General features: G+C 38.8%; 2 protein-coding genes across 5 annotated transcripts; both read left to right on the top strand.

Annotated features, from left to right (window-relative positions):
* Nucleotides 1-4,901: 4,901 nt before the first annotated feature.
* On the top strand, nucleotides 4,902-10,929 carry sgo2 (shugoshin 2). The gene is made up of 9 exons (XM_071355392.1): nucleotides 4,902-5,066; nucleotides 5,401-5,534; nucleotides 5,683-5,858; nucleotides 6,580-6,657; nucleotides 7,539-7,612; nucleotides 7,722-7,888; nucleotides 8,008-10,338; nucleotides 10,416-10,530; nucleotides 10,684-10,929. The coding sequence occupies exons 2-9, from the start codon at nucleotides 5,408-5,410 to the stop codon at nucleotides 10,820-10,822; spliced, it is 3,207 nt and encodes a 1,068-aa protein (XP_071211493.1). The 5' UTR covers nucleotides 4,902-5,066; nucleotides 5,401-5,407; the 3' UTR covers nucleotides 10,823-10,929.
* Nucleotides 10,930-12,315: 1,386 nt separating this feature from the next.
* Nucleotides 12,316-16,674, top strand: LOC139546697 (uncharacterized protein C2orf80-like). Of its 4 annotated transcripts, XM_071355391.1 has the most exons (8): nucleotides 12,316-12,496; nucleotides 12,621-12,702; nucleotides 12,853-12,935; nucleotides 13,152-13,242; nucleotides 13,825-13,902; nucleotides 14,247-14,334; nucleotides 14,526-14,635; nucleotides 16,243-16,674. In XM_071355391.1, the coding sequence occupies exons 1-8, from the start codon at nucleotides 12,456-12,458 to the stop codon at nucleotides 16,294-16,296; spliced, it is 627 nt and encodes a 208-aa protein (XP_071211492.1). In that variant the 5' UTR covers nucleotides 12,316-12,455; the 3' UTR covers nucleotides 16,297-16,674. The 4 variants fall into 4 exon arrangements, 2 of the variants coding, with proteins under 2 accessions (XP_071211492.1, XP_071211490.1); XR_011669263.1 differs by having other exon boundaries at nucleotides 14,247-14,635; nucleotides 16,243-16,343; XM_071355389.1 differs by having other exon boundaries at nucleotides 12,434-12,702; nucleotides 16,243-16,411.
* Nucleotides 16,675-17,334: the final 660 nt, after the last annotated feature.

The following is a 17,334-nucleotide window of genomic DNA, read 5'->3' as shown; positions in this document are numbered from 1 at the left end:
TGTCAAATCATATTTTTTGCCAAGATGGCCAGTCAATTTGAGTAACGTTATTGTGTATTCTACGTAATGACATGTCAACGTCATTTAGCAACAAATCAACTTGCCTCTATAAAACATTTTTTATTCAAGTATTTTATGATCAGTTTTCATATGCACTTAAAATAGTAGGTACCCTTTTATTTAAATTATTATTTTATATTTATTTCTCAGAATAGTTCCTGATTACGCTAAAGAGGGTTTTTAGTCTCTCTTACTACAAGAACCCTTGGTTTGGTCTTGAACATAATTTTCAGTTGAGTTGAATTTCAAAGCCGGATAACGTCTAGCTCAAAGTTTATGGAATAAGATATTTTCACTTTAAATTGACTTAAATGGTGCAGATCTCGGTACCTTATCGTTTACGTTCACTGCTCCTATGTCTTCGACTCATCCTACTACAGTTTATACTTGTATATAATCTTTGTTGTTTTGTCTTTGTCTTTAGTTTCTCTTAATGCTAGGGGGTTACGAAACAATGTGAAGCGCAAGGCCTTATTTTTATTTGCTAAACAATTACGAACAGATTTTTGCTTTCTTCAAGAGTCTCACTCAATTTCGACTGATGCCAACTTCTGGAGGTCACAGTGGGGCAACGATATTTGGCTTTCCCATGGATCTGAACGCTCCGCTGGCGTCACTACAATGAAAAATACCTTTGGTGGTAATATTCTACACTTGGAATGGGACCCCTCGGGTCACTTTATTTGTCTTGTGCTCAGTTACAATGACATTACGCTCATTACTGTAAACTTCTACGGGTACAACACCAAACATGAGAATGATGAATTGCTTGAATCTATAGAGAAACATATACTTCATTGGTTATCTAAATTTCCCAATTCGTTATTATTGATAGGAGGGGACTTTAACATTACAATAGATAATTCAACTGATAGATGGCCCCCAGGTAGACCAACCAATCAGAATTTGGGTTTAATACTTTTTATGGAAAAGTTTGATCTTATTGATATATGGAGAGAGAGGTATCCGGCCGACAGATCATTCACTTGGAGTAACAAAACAGGTTCCAGACAATCCAGAATAGATTTTTGGCTTATATCCAAATGTATTGAAAGTGAGTGTGTTACTACAAATATCTGTACTACTCCCCTCACAGACCATAGGGCCATTTACATTGATATCAAAATATTTACCTCTGATACTAACCTTGGCAGAGCATCTTACTGGAAGCTAAATAGCTCATTATTAAATAATGATATAGTTACATTTGAGGTTAAAGATCTGCTCTCACACTTTTGGGAAAGGGCTTGTGAAGAAAAATCTTATTGCAAGAACTGGGAGCTCTTTAAATTTGAGGTGTCCAAATACCTTAGAAAATATGGTAGTAATCTTGCTAAGACCAGAAGAGCTGAGGAGGAAAAGGTGATCATTAAGATAACTTCCCTTTCTCAGAGGTCCCCAGCCGGCCTCTCGGTGGGAGGAGAAGATGGAACTAATTGAGTTACAAAATAAACTGGATAATATATATAGATTAAAAGCAGAAGGAGCCTTTATTAGATCTAGGAAAAAATGGATTGAGGAGGGAGAACAGAATTCATCCTATTTCTTTAGACTTGAGAAATGTCACTCTAAAAATAACACTATCCATAAATTAAACATTGATGGTGTTATTACATGTTAAATGTTAAATGTTATTACAGATGACCAAAAAAGAATCTCTAAATACTGTAGCAATTTTTACAGAAAATTGTATAGCTCTACGTACTGTCAGGAATCCACAGATATGTTTTTTAACTCACTGAATAATGTTCACTCTATCAGTGATATAGAATCTAAACAGTGAGATGAACCCATCAAAGTTGAAGGGATTATAGAGTCTATCAAACATCTAAAGAACAATAAATCACCAGGTGTTGATGGAATTACATCAGAATTTTACTAATTATTTTCTGAACAAGTAGCTCCCTTCCTATTTGAAGTCTTTTTAGAGAGTATTAAAAACAATGTTCTCCCTCCTACAATGAGTCAGGGGTTAATAACACTGATACCCAAGCCTAAAAAAGAAGTGCTGCTCATCGATAAGTGGCGTCCAATTTGTCTTCTTAATAATGACTATAAGATATTAGCCTTACTACTAGCAAAAATAATTAAAGAAGTCCTGGATGCAATCATTGATGAAACACAGTCTGGCTTCATGAGGAACAGACATATATCTAACAATGTCAGACTATTATTAGACATACTTGACTACTCAGACCTAATAACTGAGGATAGCTTCATATTATTTTTAGATTTTTATAAGGCATTTGACACAGTAGAGCATCAGTTTCTCTTCCACTCCCTTGAGAGACTTGGCTTTGGGGATTTTTTTCTGTAAGGCTATTAAGACTCTCTATGCAAATGGTAACAGCTCTATCAAATTGAAATATGGCACCTCACCTAGATTTGAAATAAAGAGAGGAATTAGGCAAGGTTGTCCTATCTCCCGTATCTGTTTTTATTAATCACCCAACTTCTTGCAAATTCTTAAAAAAATAGTCCTGTACAAGGTATTTTCATAGCTGGTAAAGAAATTATTATAAGCCAGCTGGCTGATGATACTACACTTTTTCTGAAAGACGCTAACCAAATTCCCATATCGATCAATGTGATACAATCCTTTTCCAAAGCGTCTGGTCTATACCTTAACATTAATAAATGTGAACTCATAGCTGTCAAAGATTGTGTGACACCTTCATATTATGGTATTCCAGTAAAAGAAGAACTTACATATTTAGGCATAACCATTACAAAGGATCAGAAGTCTAGAGGCTTACAAAATGTTAACCCTCTTATTAAAAATACCCAGAAAAAGCTAAATCAATGGCTACAAAGGTAGAGTCCTAATAACCAAGGCCGAAGGTATCTCTAGACTAACATATGGTGCTCTATCTTTATATCTTGACAGTAAAATAAGCAAGGAGATAGACCAGATGCTTTTCAACTTTCTTTGGAGAAACCATACCCATTACATTAGGAAAACTGTTGTCATGAACACTTATGAGAATGGTGGACTGAATTTTCTGGACTTTACTACTTTAAATAATACTTTTAAGATCAATTGGATAAAACAATTCCTAAGAAGACCCACTTCTATCTGGAATTTTATTCCTCATCATGTCTTCTCTACTTTTGGTGGCCTTATCTTCATGTTGTTGTGCAATTATAATATTGACAAAATTCCAGTGAAACTTTCTGCTTTTTATCGGCAGGTTTTCTTGTCATGGTCCTTAATTTCTAAACATAATTTTTCTCCACACAGATATTATATATGGAATAATCGGGATATATTGTATAAAAATACTTCTTTGTTTTTAGAATATTGGTTCCGAAATAATATCCTATTGGTGAGTCAACTGGTAAATGCAGAGGGTCTTTTACTCAGTTATAAGGAATCTAATATCTTTACAAGGTCCCTGTAACACCTAAAGATTTTGCAATTGTTTTAGATGCCATTCCCTCAGGTGTTGCTCTGTTATTCAGGAACGTGTCAAGACCTGACCCTCAGAGCCTACCTTCTATTGACCCTGTTGACTCATCAGTAGGAAAGATTTGTTTCTCTTTTGGCCCATTCAACAACAGAGCGATACGAACCTTGTTTCAGCAGGATGTTGTATCTATACCTTATGTCATGCCTTATTGGAATGGATTTATTGATAATATCTGTTGGAAAAAAGTTTGGATGTTGCCACACACATACCTACTTGTTAACAAAATTAAGGAGGTTTCCTTTAAAATTATTCATAAATATTATCCTGCCAACCACTATATGAAGAAGTTTAAGGAAAACATCAACTCAAATTGCTCCTTTTGTAATGACCACCCAGAAACAGTGTTGCATCTTTTTTGGCATTGTATTCATGTAAGAAAACTGTGGCAAGACATCAGTAGATTTATAATTGAACACATTTATGAAGATTTTAACCTATTGTGGAGAGATGTACTGCTTGGATTCTTTACATACTATAGAAATAAGCTGAAACATTTTTATGTAATTCATTTCATTATTCTTTTGGCTAAATTTCATATACACAAATGTAAATTTACTAACAAAAAAACACATTTTCTTACCCTACAAAAATAAATTGAACTGTATTTTAAGACAGTTAAATACTTTACTAACAAAAAAGCTGTTAGAATTATAAGTGTATGTATGTCCCTTAAGGTCCTTGTGTAATTTTAATGTGATATTGTACCCCCTAGCTCGATTGTCCATTATATATAATCTATATATACTTGTGTTCCCTTATGTACTTTCTGTATTGATTTGTTGTTAATAATTTTTTTTAATTAAAAAATAAACAAATGTATTGGCCATTGCGAATCTTTGAAGTCATCGGTCGGCCATATTGGCACTCCCAACTAGCAGGAGTCCTCCATAAGAATTAATGGAATTCTACAGTATTTCAATCAAATGTTTCAAGGACAAAATGACATGTATTTAAGTATTTTTTTGTTGTTGTATTGGGGACAGTAACATTAGTACTCTCTAAATAATAATACTTTAAGGAAAATGTTTTAATATATCTTTTCCTTTTTATTTTTATGTTTAGCTCACATAATATAATTTAAATGTGTGCATTAAAGTGTCTGTAATAGAATAAACGTGTAAAAACGAATGTAGACATGAATAATTGCATTTCTATAACTTCCAAAACATTTATACTTGAGGAGATGGCTGCGCTGTGGCTTCAATACAGCGCCCTCTTAGTCATCCAAGGTTTATAGACATGATTGGTCTGTTGTCCAGGGTTTATAGACATGATTGGTCTAGACCCAGACAGGGCTAGAATTTAGAATGAGCGATCTCAACTGTGATTAGCTCGTTGTAGTCCAAAGAGCACGCCTATTTTTTACTTGAAACAGCGGCGCTGGTTGGTTGCTAGAATGTTTATGTTTAAGCTGAGCCACCGGTAATCTAGCTAGCATGTAAATACAACTAGGTAACGTTTTCACCGGCTATAGTAACGTTTCAATTACATAGCTATAGCAATTCGTCAATTTTAAATAAGAAGACATAACGCCCGGTAAGTAACGTTAGCAAGTTAACGTAATCTAGCTATGCTAACTGTCTAACATGAATTTCTTCATTTTGGCTAGCAAGTTAGCTAACGTAGCTAACGTAAACTAGGTAAATTGTAGTTAACGATTATGATAACAGATGAAATGTCAATAAGTATCATTGCTATAGCTAGCTAGATTACGTTAGTTCTGCCAGCAGGCTATAGCTATTTTTAGTAGAGAAACTGTGCAGTTGTAATTTGCATATTCATTTTGATAGTTTGGAGGCGCATGCACATTCTTTACTGGTAGATTGATTGTCGACCAAAGGCTGATCAACTGTCCTTTTTATGCTTCCAGGATTAGGATGAACATGTCAGCTGAGGGAAGGACCCTCCTCTCAACTATGTTACCAGGGAAGAAATCTATGCCCTCGAAGGCTGCTAAACATAACTCACTAGCAGTGGCATCGAAGATAAAGACCAAGATTCTCAGTAAGTAGCGTACAGCATCCATCACTAAATTGATGTAAGAGTTGGATTAGCTTTTCATTTGTAATAGTCTATTGTTGGTTAATGACAGATAACTTGGTAAGTCATACTGCATTATAATATGTTTATTTCAAATTTCTGTATTTTCTAGACACATCCTCGTTCTTCAAGGTCTCCCTGAAGACTAACAACAAGGCTCTGGCTCTGGCCTTGGTGGCTCAGAGGGAGAGAAGCAGACAGCTTGAAGTGGAAGCTGTGCGCCTACGGAAACAAGTGGAGTCTCTGACTTTTGACCTGGCTATTCGCAGATTCAAGCACAAACAACTGGTGGGTTAGAGAGGGACTGAGTCCATCTCTTTGAATAAGACATAGTGGGATCTAAATGTGGCTCCTTACCGGGACACTTATTTAGAGGTGTTCTTCGTAACAATATTGATCTATTTTCTCACAGACTTCAGTGTTAGTTTGACATACTAGCTTTAAGCACCAGCTGTCAGAGCAGCTCACAGATTACTGCACCTGTACATAGCCCATCTATAATTTAGCCCAAACAACTACCTCTCCCCCTACTGTATTTATTTCTTTATTTTGCTCCTTTGCACCCCATTATTTCTATCTTTATTTTGCACATTCTTCCAATGCAAATCTACCATTCCAGTGTTTTACTTGCTATATTGTATTTACTTCGCCACCATGGCCTTTTTTTGTCTTTACCTCCCTTATCGCACCTCATTTGCTCACATTGTATATACTTATTTTTTTCTACTGTATTATTGACTGTATGTTTGTTTTACTCCATGTGTAACTCTGTGTTGTTGTACGTGTCGAACTGCTTTGCTTTATCTTGGCCAGGTCGCAATTGTAAATGAGAACTTGTTCTCAACTTGCCTACCTGGTTAAATAAAGGTGAAATTTAAAAAATAAAAGCATGGTAGTAGTTGACAGGTAATAATGAGAAAAATCGTTTATTCAACTTCTATAGCGCTATTCATTACATAAATAAATCTCGTGCTGTAAAGAAACAACTAAAAACAATATCCTTTTACAGATTATAATCTTGAAAGACTTTCAACACAACACTTTGGATAACTTGGAAAGGGCTGTGGACCTCTTCTCTGATGAAAATGTAAGTCCTCTTCCAGTATGTCCTCTGATTCTATGGTATCAGGTAAGTATAAGTAGCCTATGTTACAGTTTACTATGCTAAACAGGGCTCTATGCATTGCAACCATTTTACTCGCATATGCACCTAAAAGTAGATGTGTGCGACCTGAAAAAGTCGAGTATGAGCACATGTGCAAGTTGTGATTTATAGCGAAATAAATTGCTACGTAGCTATTTTCAAAACTATTTCTGCCATTTTGTCTCATAACTGGTAGCTAATCATACAGGAAGGACTCTACATAGTTATTTATCTCACCTTGTGCAACAGTATCTGCTCATACAGTAATATCTACCTCAGTGGTCTGGGGAGCAGCAACAGTGCCTGGGACCCTGTGGCACTGAGTGTGGTGCTGAAGGATTCATTTTTAGAAGTGCACAGGCATGAAGTTGGTTGAGTTTACCCAAAAGTCTATTAAAGTGTGACTTTCTTCTTGTGTTTCTTTGCTATTTACATCGTTTTGTTCACATGCTAGCTTGTTTTTCAAAGTTCGTTTGAGCTTTCTCAACTGTTAGGGAAGGGACGTTGGAGAATCTAATTTTGAATGGGAGTCCCACCATTACCACGGTAACGGCTCCTGCCCCGTAAAGGGGCAGCTGAAGGTTTTTGTCTCACAAGTGAGTCAAATATTTGAGGGTACATTGTACTTGATTGAGCATGGAATGCCCCAAAAACCTTTTATTCATGAACTTTTAGTTATTTCTTATGATAACACATATCTTATTATTCAAATACTTTCACTGTGCTCCTACTTTTTGTTGTTGTACTTTTTATTTAGGAGCATGTGCTCTTTGTAAAAAATGTCAGCGTAGAGCCCTGCTAAATTGTTTTTCTTTCTGACAAAGGATGCCCCTGAAGTATCTGAAGACCATAATAAGCCACCCCCCGATAAAAAAGAGGAACATGATCAGATGGAGAGGTAATAATGAGACTCCTATTCATGTTTGCTGTTACAGCAATACAGTTACTGTCTTATTGTCAATTATTTCTGTTCACACATTTCCCCCCCATATTTATTTTCATTCTAGGGTTGCGGTTCAGATACCTCTTATCATAGCAGAGCAGTCCAGGGATTTGGTGTCCCCTTCAAAACAGACCAGCACGAGCCAACAGGTTGTAGTAAATGACAGAAGAACCACGTCCACAAAATCTTTTGGGACCCAAAGTAGGTCATCAGAGTCCAATGCCAGTAAAGGTAAGGGGGCTGGAGCATGGAGAATTCAGAACTACCCCACATTTTGGAATGCATGACCTTTCAGCATTAGGTTGATTATTGAAGTTTTTCAGTAACTCACATTTATTCTTAACTTACAGACAGCATTAATAAGATGGAGCAACAGGTGGACAATACTTTGAAATCGACCCAAAAGAGAACATCCCGACAATCCAGTAGCCTAAAAGATGAGGTGGAAAAGTGGTCAAAGATTTATTTTGACACTGGACTTGACCCTATCCCAGCAGTCTTGCCTTCTGTTGTCTCCACAACTCATATTCTACAGCCCTCTGGTACTGATAAAGTTGTGCACCATCCAAACAGCTTAAAGATGGAGACCACATTGGCGCTTGCAATAAAGACCACTGTCGGGGAAGCAGAGAAGACCACCATCAATGACACAGAGATGGAGATAACTATTGGGGACAGCGCTGCTGAAATCGTTACAGTGGAGACCAAGCCCAAGAAAGCTGGTGGACCGAAGAAACTGAAGGTGCCAAAGACAAAAATCCCTTGTCTATTAGTGAAGGTTGGAAATAAGAACAGTGGGCCAACACGTGTTGTTGAGAATCTAGAGGTGAAGAGCTCTGCTGTAAACGTGGAGCTGCCGACAGCGATACAAAAGGTGTTTTACGCAACACCACTACACACAGACAACCCTACAGCGGATGGTGTGGATGTAGAACACAGAGAAGAGGACTTCATAGAGAACTCAGCCAGTGAGATAGAATCCCTTGTTGCCTGCAGAAAGACTTATGTCACCTCTCGCATCACCAAACACAAAAAACCTACCCGAGAATCCCATAAAACAACACAAGATTTTCCAAAACCGTTTGACCCAAGAACAACTTTTGGAGTGCTTCTCCAATCCAAATCCCATCGAAGTGTATCACCTGACCCATTTGAAGATGACTTTTTCGATGACCCTGAAGCTCAGAAGTCTGTATTTAAACTAGCCGGGTCAAACCCATTGGTCATAGATGCCACAGAGGACAAAGTCACTAAAACTAAAGGTCACAAGACTTTTGTGATTTCTAATTTTGTGATTTCTAATGAGCCTACATCTAGAAAGAGCCAGAAGAAATCCAAAGAACGCAGGAAGACTAAAGCACAGCCTGTCATGGTGGACCATGAATTACATATTGAAGCAGAAAAGGATCGATTCCTTCTGCCTCAATCTCTCATTGAAGAGGAGTCTCATTCTCCTGAAGGGTGCACAGCCTATGTAGACATGGATGCCACCCTGCATGAATACAGGGAATCACACAGCTCTTCCAGTGCTTCCAGACCTCGGTCCACTACACGGAGCAGTAAGAGACCCACCAGAGTGAAAGGCAGAGGGATGTTTGTGGTCTCGGTGAACAGGGACAGCTCCTTGGTGAACAGTACAATATTAGATGATGCTTGGGCTGAAAAGCTGGCGTGCAGTCCTACTACAGGGTATGACTCTGTTGCAGAAGAAGAGAAAGAAACGGAGCATCTGACTGGTCCTCACCCAGATCACTGTCTAGCTGCTGGGCGCAAGACTACAGACTCTGGGATTGAAGAAACTCATGCCTCCTCTAAACGTCCATGGCTTGCTACCGAGGAACCTGCAAGGAATTCAGAGGGCCAAGAAAGCTTATGTGTTGAGGAAGAAATGCCCCCATGGGACATCGGTGACCCCATTTCAGTTGCTGCAGAGCAAAAGCCCAAGAAAGCCAGGAGAGTAGAGACTGCAAAATCAAGGATGAAGACTGATTCACAGAAGGGTTACTGTCTTGCCCCTGTGAAGGAAAGGAAAAAAAAGACTAAAAGTAGCAGCACTAAAGGATTGGTGCCTGGGGGTGCAGGTTATATTTTGTCTAGTGAGACTCTGGATAGCCAGAGTAGTATAGGTGTACGCACTGCAGCACAAAATGCAGAAGTACAGCCTGTGGCGGATCCAACATTTTTGCACGTCATCACACACTCTGCCACCGCTGAGGAGAGCTGTGAAACTCATGAACGTTTGTCTTCACTTGAGGTCCTGAGTCCAGACTTCAAAGTCAGCAGCTTCAAGCCCCGGTCCAACCATGGCCCTAAACCGAGATGTAGAGCCACTTTTGTCATACCCAATAGTTTTAGCGATTCCACCAGAAACAGGAAGCACCACATTGTTCCTGACTCCTTGTCCCAGGATGATGGTGACACAAACAGCAGGACATCTAATGTGTCATTATCAACTGTTGAGACCAACACAGAAGTTCCTGACAGTGGTGAGGGAGTACGTCAGAGCCTGAGGGAGCTGCTCATGGACCAGAGGCCTCCATGGGAGTCCTCCGTGGATGTCAGCTGTTCAAATGGAACTGGATTTGACACTCCAGCCTCAAGCCCTAAAAGGGTTGCTTCTTCTGCTCACAAGGTTGCTGTATATAAAGAGTCGGCTGAGGTTATGGCTGAAAGATCTCCAGGTACGAAGGATTTTATTGTTGACTTTATTTGTGTGAGATGTAGGTATTCTAATGGTTGTTTTATGTTTTACCAACAGTAGCAGAAAGAGCCCTGAAGCCACTAACCAACACCAACTGGACGGATGATGAAGACACAGGACGGGCCAGGCGACGGGGAGCTGCCGTTAGCTACAAGTTGCCACCCATCAACTGGTGAGGACTGCTCTGGAAATGATACTAAAGCTTACCTTTAGTAGTATGATATCAGTAGCTTGCACAGTGATCAGGTTGGTTTTACTAGTGGTCAGGTGGGTTCTACCAGGCTATGATACCAGCCCTTGATTATTCAACTGTTTCTTTTAACAGCAAAATGAGACGTGGAGATAAGTTCTCAGACACCAAGTACCTGAGTTCTCCCATTTTTAAAGCGAAGAAGAAGAAAAGACGACAACAGAAGAACACACATAAACCTGACAGTTTGGAGAACATACATTCAGTTAATTGACTTTATTCTGTGACATCTAATTTCATTCTTACACGTATTTCCAATGCTTTTATTGTTTTTCCCTTTGTTTTAATATAAGTTTACAAATAAAATGTCAATACATTTTAGGTTGAAAATCTTTTTGTTAATTTTGCACCCAATTTATTAGTCATGAAGGAATAAATAATTGAATAAGCCTGTAAGAAATACCACATTTTTTGTTTTGTGACAGTAACAGATATGTAATACAGCCATACATTATCTGGATGGTGCAGTCAGTCACCTAAGGGTAAGTTGAACACCCTTACGCAATAGCTAGTTGCCTCTAATGGTTATTTAAAGTTGTTGCAATATGATTAGACGGAGCATGTTACAAAACAACTTTAATTATACCCTTTGGGGCAACTAGCTATTGCGTAAGGGTGTTCAACATCTAGCTAATCTATGGCTGGATCACATCATGGTTAAGTGCCGACCAACGCACCTCCTTATGTTTCTAAAATAATCTGGACCTGTATTGTTTGAGTGATTGACTGGAGGCCCTGTGTGAATTATTCAGAGTAGGCTGTTCACTTAGGAGGCTGTGGTTGTCTTTCTGCTCCCCTCGGTCTCTACTGTACACAGCCTTTCCACAAGCAGGTGTCCCCTGAAACGGCTACCGTTTGCAGTGTGTCTTTTTGGTTGGTTTATTTACATGAAACACATTTGTGATTTCGTGCTACGCTGACATTTGGAGTAGTACTGCAGTTTTTGGGTGTAACTATTGCTGATAATTCTGCATCGTGTGGTAAGTACAGATTGCTTTACACCATGAATGTGTGTCTCTGTATTAAAAATATGACCAACTGTAATGTTATATGGATTTAGATTGCCAATTTGATCATGTAACTCAGATTTGAATAAGCACCCATTTTACCAGGCACATGCTACATAAAATGTTATGTAAATCAACAGTGACATATTTAGGTCAACATCTCATTTTGGAGACTAGTTGTGGGAAAAGGTTGTGAGGCCAAATCTTTGTCAGACAAAGTCTAGGCCTACTTCTAATCACCTTGCTTTTGCCTTGCTTTACATTTACATTTAAGTCATTTAGCAGACGCTCTTATCCAGAGCGACTTACAAGTTGGTGCATTCACCTTATGATGTCCAGTGGAACAACCACTTTACAATAGTGCATCTAACTCTAAGGGGGGGGGGGGGGCTGCACAATAGGCTGCACAATAATCGTCAGTGATTAAGGGTTTAGTAAAAACATTTGTGTTCTGCTGGATGTGAGTTTAATGGCTTGTATCACATTTCCTGGACCCTGTGTAGGGCCAGAGAGGTGCCAGGTTCAAGACTACCCTGCAGTCTGCACTATGTCTTATATATGATCCCCAGCTTGTATATGATCCCCAGCTGAGGTCCGCAGTGGATACGCAAACAGACATGCAGTATCATAGTATATTTCTTTCAATCTCCATCCTTTATCTACAATGTAACTTCCCTTCCCCCTATTTCTTACCCTGGTCCAATATCTGTTTGTGCTGCCATGCCAACTCCTAGGGTCATTGTCAAGTACTTTGACGTTATATTTGCAAACCTAGTTTTGTGTAGGCTACAGGACCACCAAGGAGTTATCCCTCTGCATGAGTAGTGCTATCTCAGAGAAATGGAGACAAGGCGACTGAGAAGAGACATTGAAACCCTTCTGTGAGTTGCTTTCTGTGGATGATAAAATTATAGATTTAGAGGACTGGTGTGTGGGAAGAGGACATTTTGATGAAATGCCATTCTATTTCTTCAGGCGCTTGAAAGGGTTTTGTGTTTTGAACAGGGGAGATTACATTGGTCAGAAACTGAGAGAGAATGGCTTTGACCCCAAGGGGAAAGGATCCACTAGCATGCTGGATGACCTGGTAGGAATCTCAACACACATTGTTCTGGAGTGCACCATCCTCCACCAGGGGTTAATGTGGGATGTTATATACAGTTAAACGGTTGACTGTTTTTATGATTATTTCAACATTTATACAAACCCTGTACTTAATGTGTCTACTTCCATCCAGGCCCATTATGACTTGGCCATAAGTGTTGCCCTTTGGTGGCTAGAGAAAGAGGAGCGACATGATGTGATGGACAGAGACATCGTGTAAGTACATTGAAACATTGACTTCCAAACACAATACCACTTGATTGTGTCCTCCCGAGTAACCTTATCTGCGACATGAAGACCTCTGCTAACTTCCTTATCTAATGCATTGGCTTTAGCTCTAAGCCAGGTTACTGGAAATCCCTTTATGACTACTGATGGTATAAAAATGATTTTTATAAATAAAATTGGATTGATTGACTTTGTACCCTGTAGTGGAGTGGGCAGCCCAGGTTATAATGACCAGTACCCCAACCACCTGGAGAGAGAAGCCATGATCCTTTCTTCCTTCGCTGGGATGATCCTGGTGAGTAGTCTGGGTATTTAGGCATACAGTATGCCAGGGGTTGTGAGTCTAGCACGGCTCAGTCTGTAGTCTTACTGACCCTTAGTAACCCTTGTAATCTAGAAGCGTTTGGCAGAATTGGGAGTGTACTACCACGGCTCAGTCCAAAGTGTCAATGACCCTTAAGATAACCTCCCTTGTTACTACACAATGAATCACCAGTCTCCAAAGCCATGCTCCTCTGTTGCTAAACTTTTACTTAAGATACGTTATAAAGGTTTTGTATAATTTCCACCAGTAGTTTTGAAAGTAGTGCTCACGAGCCAAAACGGGTCTCCGAAAATTGTGTACTACGTCATCTATTTCGTATGATCCAGTATGTTACGCTTGCAATTCGTACAATATGTTACAAATTTGTTGAGCTTAAGTTCCCGTTTAATCTCTAAATCAGCTGATACAGTATATTTCAAGCTGGGTAGCATTGCTTAGTTCATGATCTTTCCCTGGGTTGACCATGTGGTCCTTTTATGATTATTGTGATTTGTGTTATTAACTATATTCCCCTCTGCTCTAACCTCTGTTCTGTTGTCCTCTCTGCTCCAGAATAGCTTGCCTGTAAAAGACATTCTTGCCCTCTATACCACCAAACCATCTGCCGCTTATCCCCACCAGCACTCCAAGGTAGACTGAGTTTAGAATACTGCACATTTCTCTATCCCCAGTGTTAGTATAGCCTAATCCTACAGCCTAGACTTGTCTGTGTGGGAAGGCAGTATTATGGGATATCATATATAACATACACTGAGTGTACAAAACGTTAAAAACACCTCAGTGTATACTAAGTAAGTAGGCCATCAGCCTTAGTGTAGTGTTATCTGGTCTATAATGATCATTTGCAGTGGTATAATGCAGTGCTGCTCTGTATACATATTCTGTAGGCCTATATGTACCACTGCATTATAAGACATTCATTAGAAGGTCTTAAAACAAAAATAGAAATATTTATCTGATGACTCTCTCTACAGAGCGCCATTGTTCATCCCTTCACCTTGTCCTATCACCCGTTTGCCATGCTGGGCTCATTCAAGGCCGTGGACCACTCCAGAAAGCACAGTATGTCAGTGTGTGTGTATGTTTATCCTACACTACCATTCGTTAAACGCATCAACTATGCCAGTCTCCCTCTACCTTGCTCACATGTGACTTGCCTTTCCTCACTTGTGTTTACGGTAGTCTATAGAACAAGTTATGTAAGAACCCTGACCAGTATTGGCTCGACCTTCTCTCTGATTATTTTCCTTCAGCCCAGAATTTGAAGCGATGGCTGTCTGTGCAGGGTAAACGAGGTGCTGCCCCTGATGGACCGAGGGCCTTGGTGCAGTCCTCCTCATCCACATCTAACTCCTTCCTCTGTGTGAGTGGCAATCATAGACATACACTCCCCTATGTATTTGGACAGTGAAGCTACATTTTTTTATTTGGTTCTTCATACATATCTGTTTTAATGTTTAGAAATGTATGCACTTTATGTATCTAGTCCCCACATTTGAAGGTGTCATAAGTATTTGGACACATTAACTTATAGTCTATTACATTCAGTCAAAAGTTTAGTTTTTTGGTCACATATTCCGAGCAGGGTCGTTTCACGAAGAGTACCTTTTGTGTCCCTTTGATATTTTAAATAGAAATTGTGCACCAATATTGAATTTTAAAAGCCTGTTCTATTAAATGGAGTGGCTTTTAATATAGACTACATGGAAAATCCAATAAATCATGCTAACCTCTCACCATTACCAATAACAAGGAAGTTTGTTCTTGGGGTATGATATTTATGCATCTGTAACTTTCTCACTCATCATTATTCATGATTCATTCATGATTATTCGTAATCATGGTAGCATCCACGTTAATGTAGAAGTGTTCAGAAACATATTCTATTGTTATTTATCAACTGAGTGGTTTGAGCCCTAAATGCTCATTGGCTGACAGCCATGGTATGTTTAAGCAATAAGGCACGAGGGTGTGTGGTATATGGCCAATGCACCACGGCTAAGGGCTGTACGTATGCATGACGCATCGCAGAGTGCCTGGACACAGCCCTTAGCCGTGGTATATTGGCCATATACCAAAAACCCCTGAGGTGCCTTATTGCTATTATAAACTGGTAACCAACGTAATTTGACCAGTAAAAATAAATGTTTTGTCTTACCAATGGTATACGGTCTGATATACCACGTCTGTCAGCCAATCAGCATTCAGGGCTCTAACCACCCAGTTTATAACAGACCGAATACCACGGGTATGACACAACCTTTAATTTTACTCCTCTAATTACGTTGGTAACCAGTTTATAATAGCAATAAGGCACCTCGGGGGTTTGTTGCATTGTGCCTAAGAACAGCCCTTAGCCGTGGAATATTGGCCATATACCACACCCCCTCGTGCCTTATTGCTTAATTATAATAAAAGTGACTCCAAAATGACACAATACATAATTTACCATTTCATTTCTATTGGGCACAACAAAATCCAAAACACAACCAAAACAGACTGCAAATGCATCCAACAAGTTTGTACTGTAGTCACAAGCTTGATGTAGTCATTGTGTGCTAGGAATATGGGACCAAATACTAAACTTTTGACTAAATGTAATACACTATAAGTGAATTTGTCCAAATACTTATGACACCTTTAAATGTGGGGACTAGATACATAAAGTGCTTTCATTTCTAAACGGTAAAACAGTATGAAACTACTGTCGCCTCATATGAAACATTTGATCTCAAATCCAAAATGCTGGAGTATAGAGCCAAATTAAAAGTTTTAGCTTCACTTTCCAAATAAATATGTAGGGGAGTGTAGACTTTACATTTAAAGCAGTTGCGAATTTGATCATTATTTCAACAAACATCCCAACCTTGTTATAAAGTTGAAAAATACTGTTGGAATGGACTCTACTGCGTTCTTGTGTTTTTAACTAGACCTCCTCCTCACTGTCCATGTTTTTTGTCCCCTACACAGGACAGTGGTGAGTCCTTGAAGGAACAAACGGAGCATTATGAAGTATCACAATAATCTCTACAGGATTAAGGAAAGTCCTCTCCTCTTCTGTGTTACTACACCATTATTATATTGTTATTACATGGTTATTACAGGGTTATTCCTGTGTTATTACACTGTGGGTGAAATTTGTGATGTCCCTGTTATGAGCCTGCTACTACTGGGCCTTCACATTCAAGGAACCCTGGCCAATAGTAAGTATCAATCCTCCAGTGTGTTATCATATCACTAGGGGTTTCGTCTATATTTGGTTGTAGCTCAGACCATGTCCATCTATAAGGAATACAAATGTTTGACTACATCATATACATTACTGTACACACTTTACTGTACAATAAACCATCCACTGTCTGTAACAAAGTTGCCTAGTTAAATAAAGGTTAAATAAAAAAATACATATGTATATCAGTTATGTGACAATCAGGCATGTAGTGTTTAAGTGCTAATTATGGGGGGAATTCTGACCCGAGTTAAGCAGCCTAAATGGAACGTAATTCCCTTTTTCTGCATATTTTTTTCTCTATGCATATTCTGACCTTGAGAATAGCATGCCAATCACCCGCTATTCTTTTGGGGTGGAGATCAAAGAAAGGAAGTTGTCAACATATACACTGTATTCTGACTTTGACTTAATTCCCTCATAATTCCAATTCCTTTACACGTGAGCAATCTGTCGGTTCCAAGTGGAACAACATCTACTTTTTCCGATAGAAATAACATAATTATCCATGCACGATAATTTACACTTTGATAAGAGCTATTGATAAAAGCTAGGTAAATTAGTAAACCGTTTGGATAAGAGGATTGTAAATGTAAATAACAATTGTTTTAGATCTACTATATTTTACTTTGTGATCGCTGGAGACATGTGAAACCAGTCATATGGCCTTATAATTTGCAGGGATGACATTTGGAGACGCAATCAAATGACAGTATAGCGCCAAACCTACCGAGTTGATTTATGATTTGTAGAATGTTTTAATTATATGCCCGGACTTTAAACTGTATTTTTTTAACAATTTATATCATGTAAAATATTAGCCACTATCTGGT

Source organism: Salvelinus alpinus, chromosome 20 (genome assembly GCF_045679555.1).
Source record: "Salvelinus alpinus chromosome 20, SLU_Salpinus.1, whole genome shotgun sequence".
Lineage (NCBI taxonomy): Eukaryota > Metazoa > Chordata > Actinopteri > Salmoniformes > Salmonidae > Salvelinus > Salvelinus alpinus.
The sequence above is the reverse complement of the archived record's forward strand: the minus strand, read 5'-3'. Positions and strand labels throughout refer to the sequence as shown.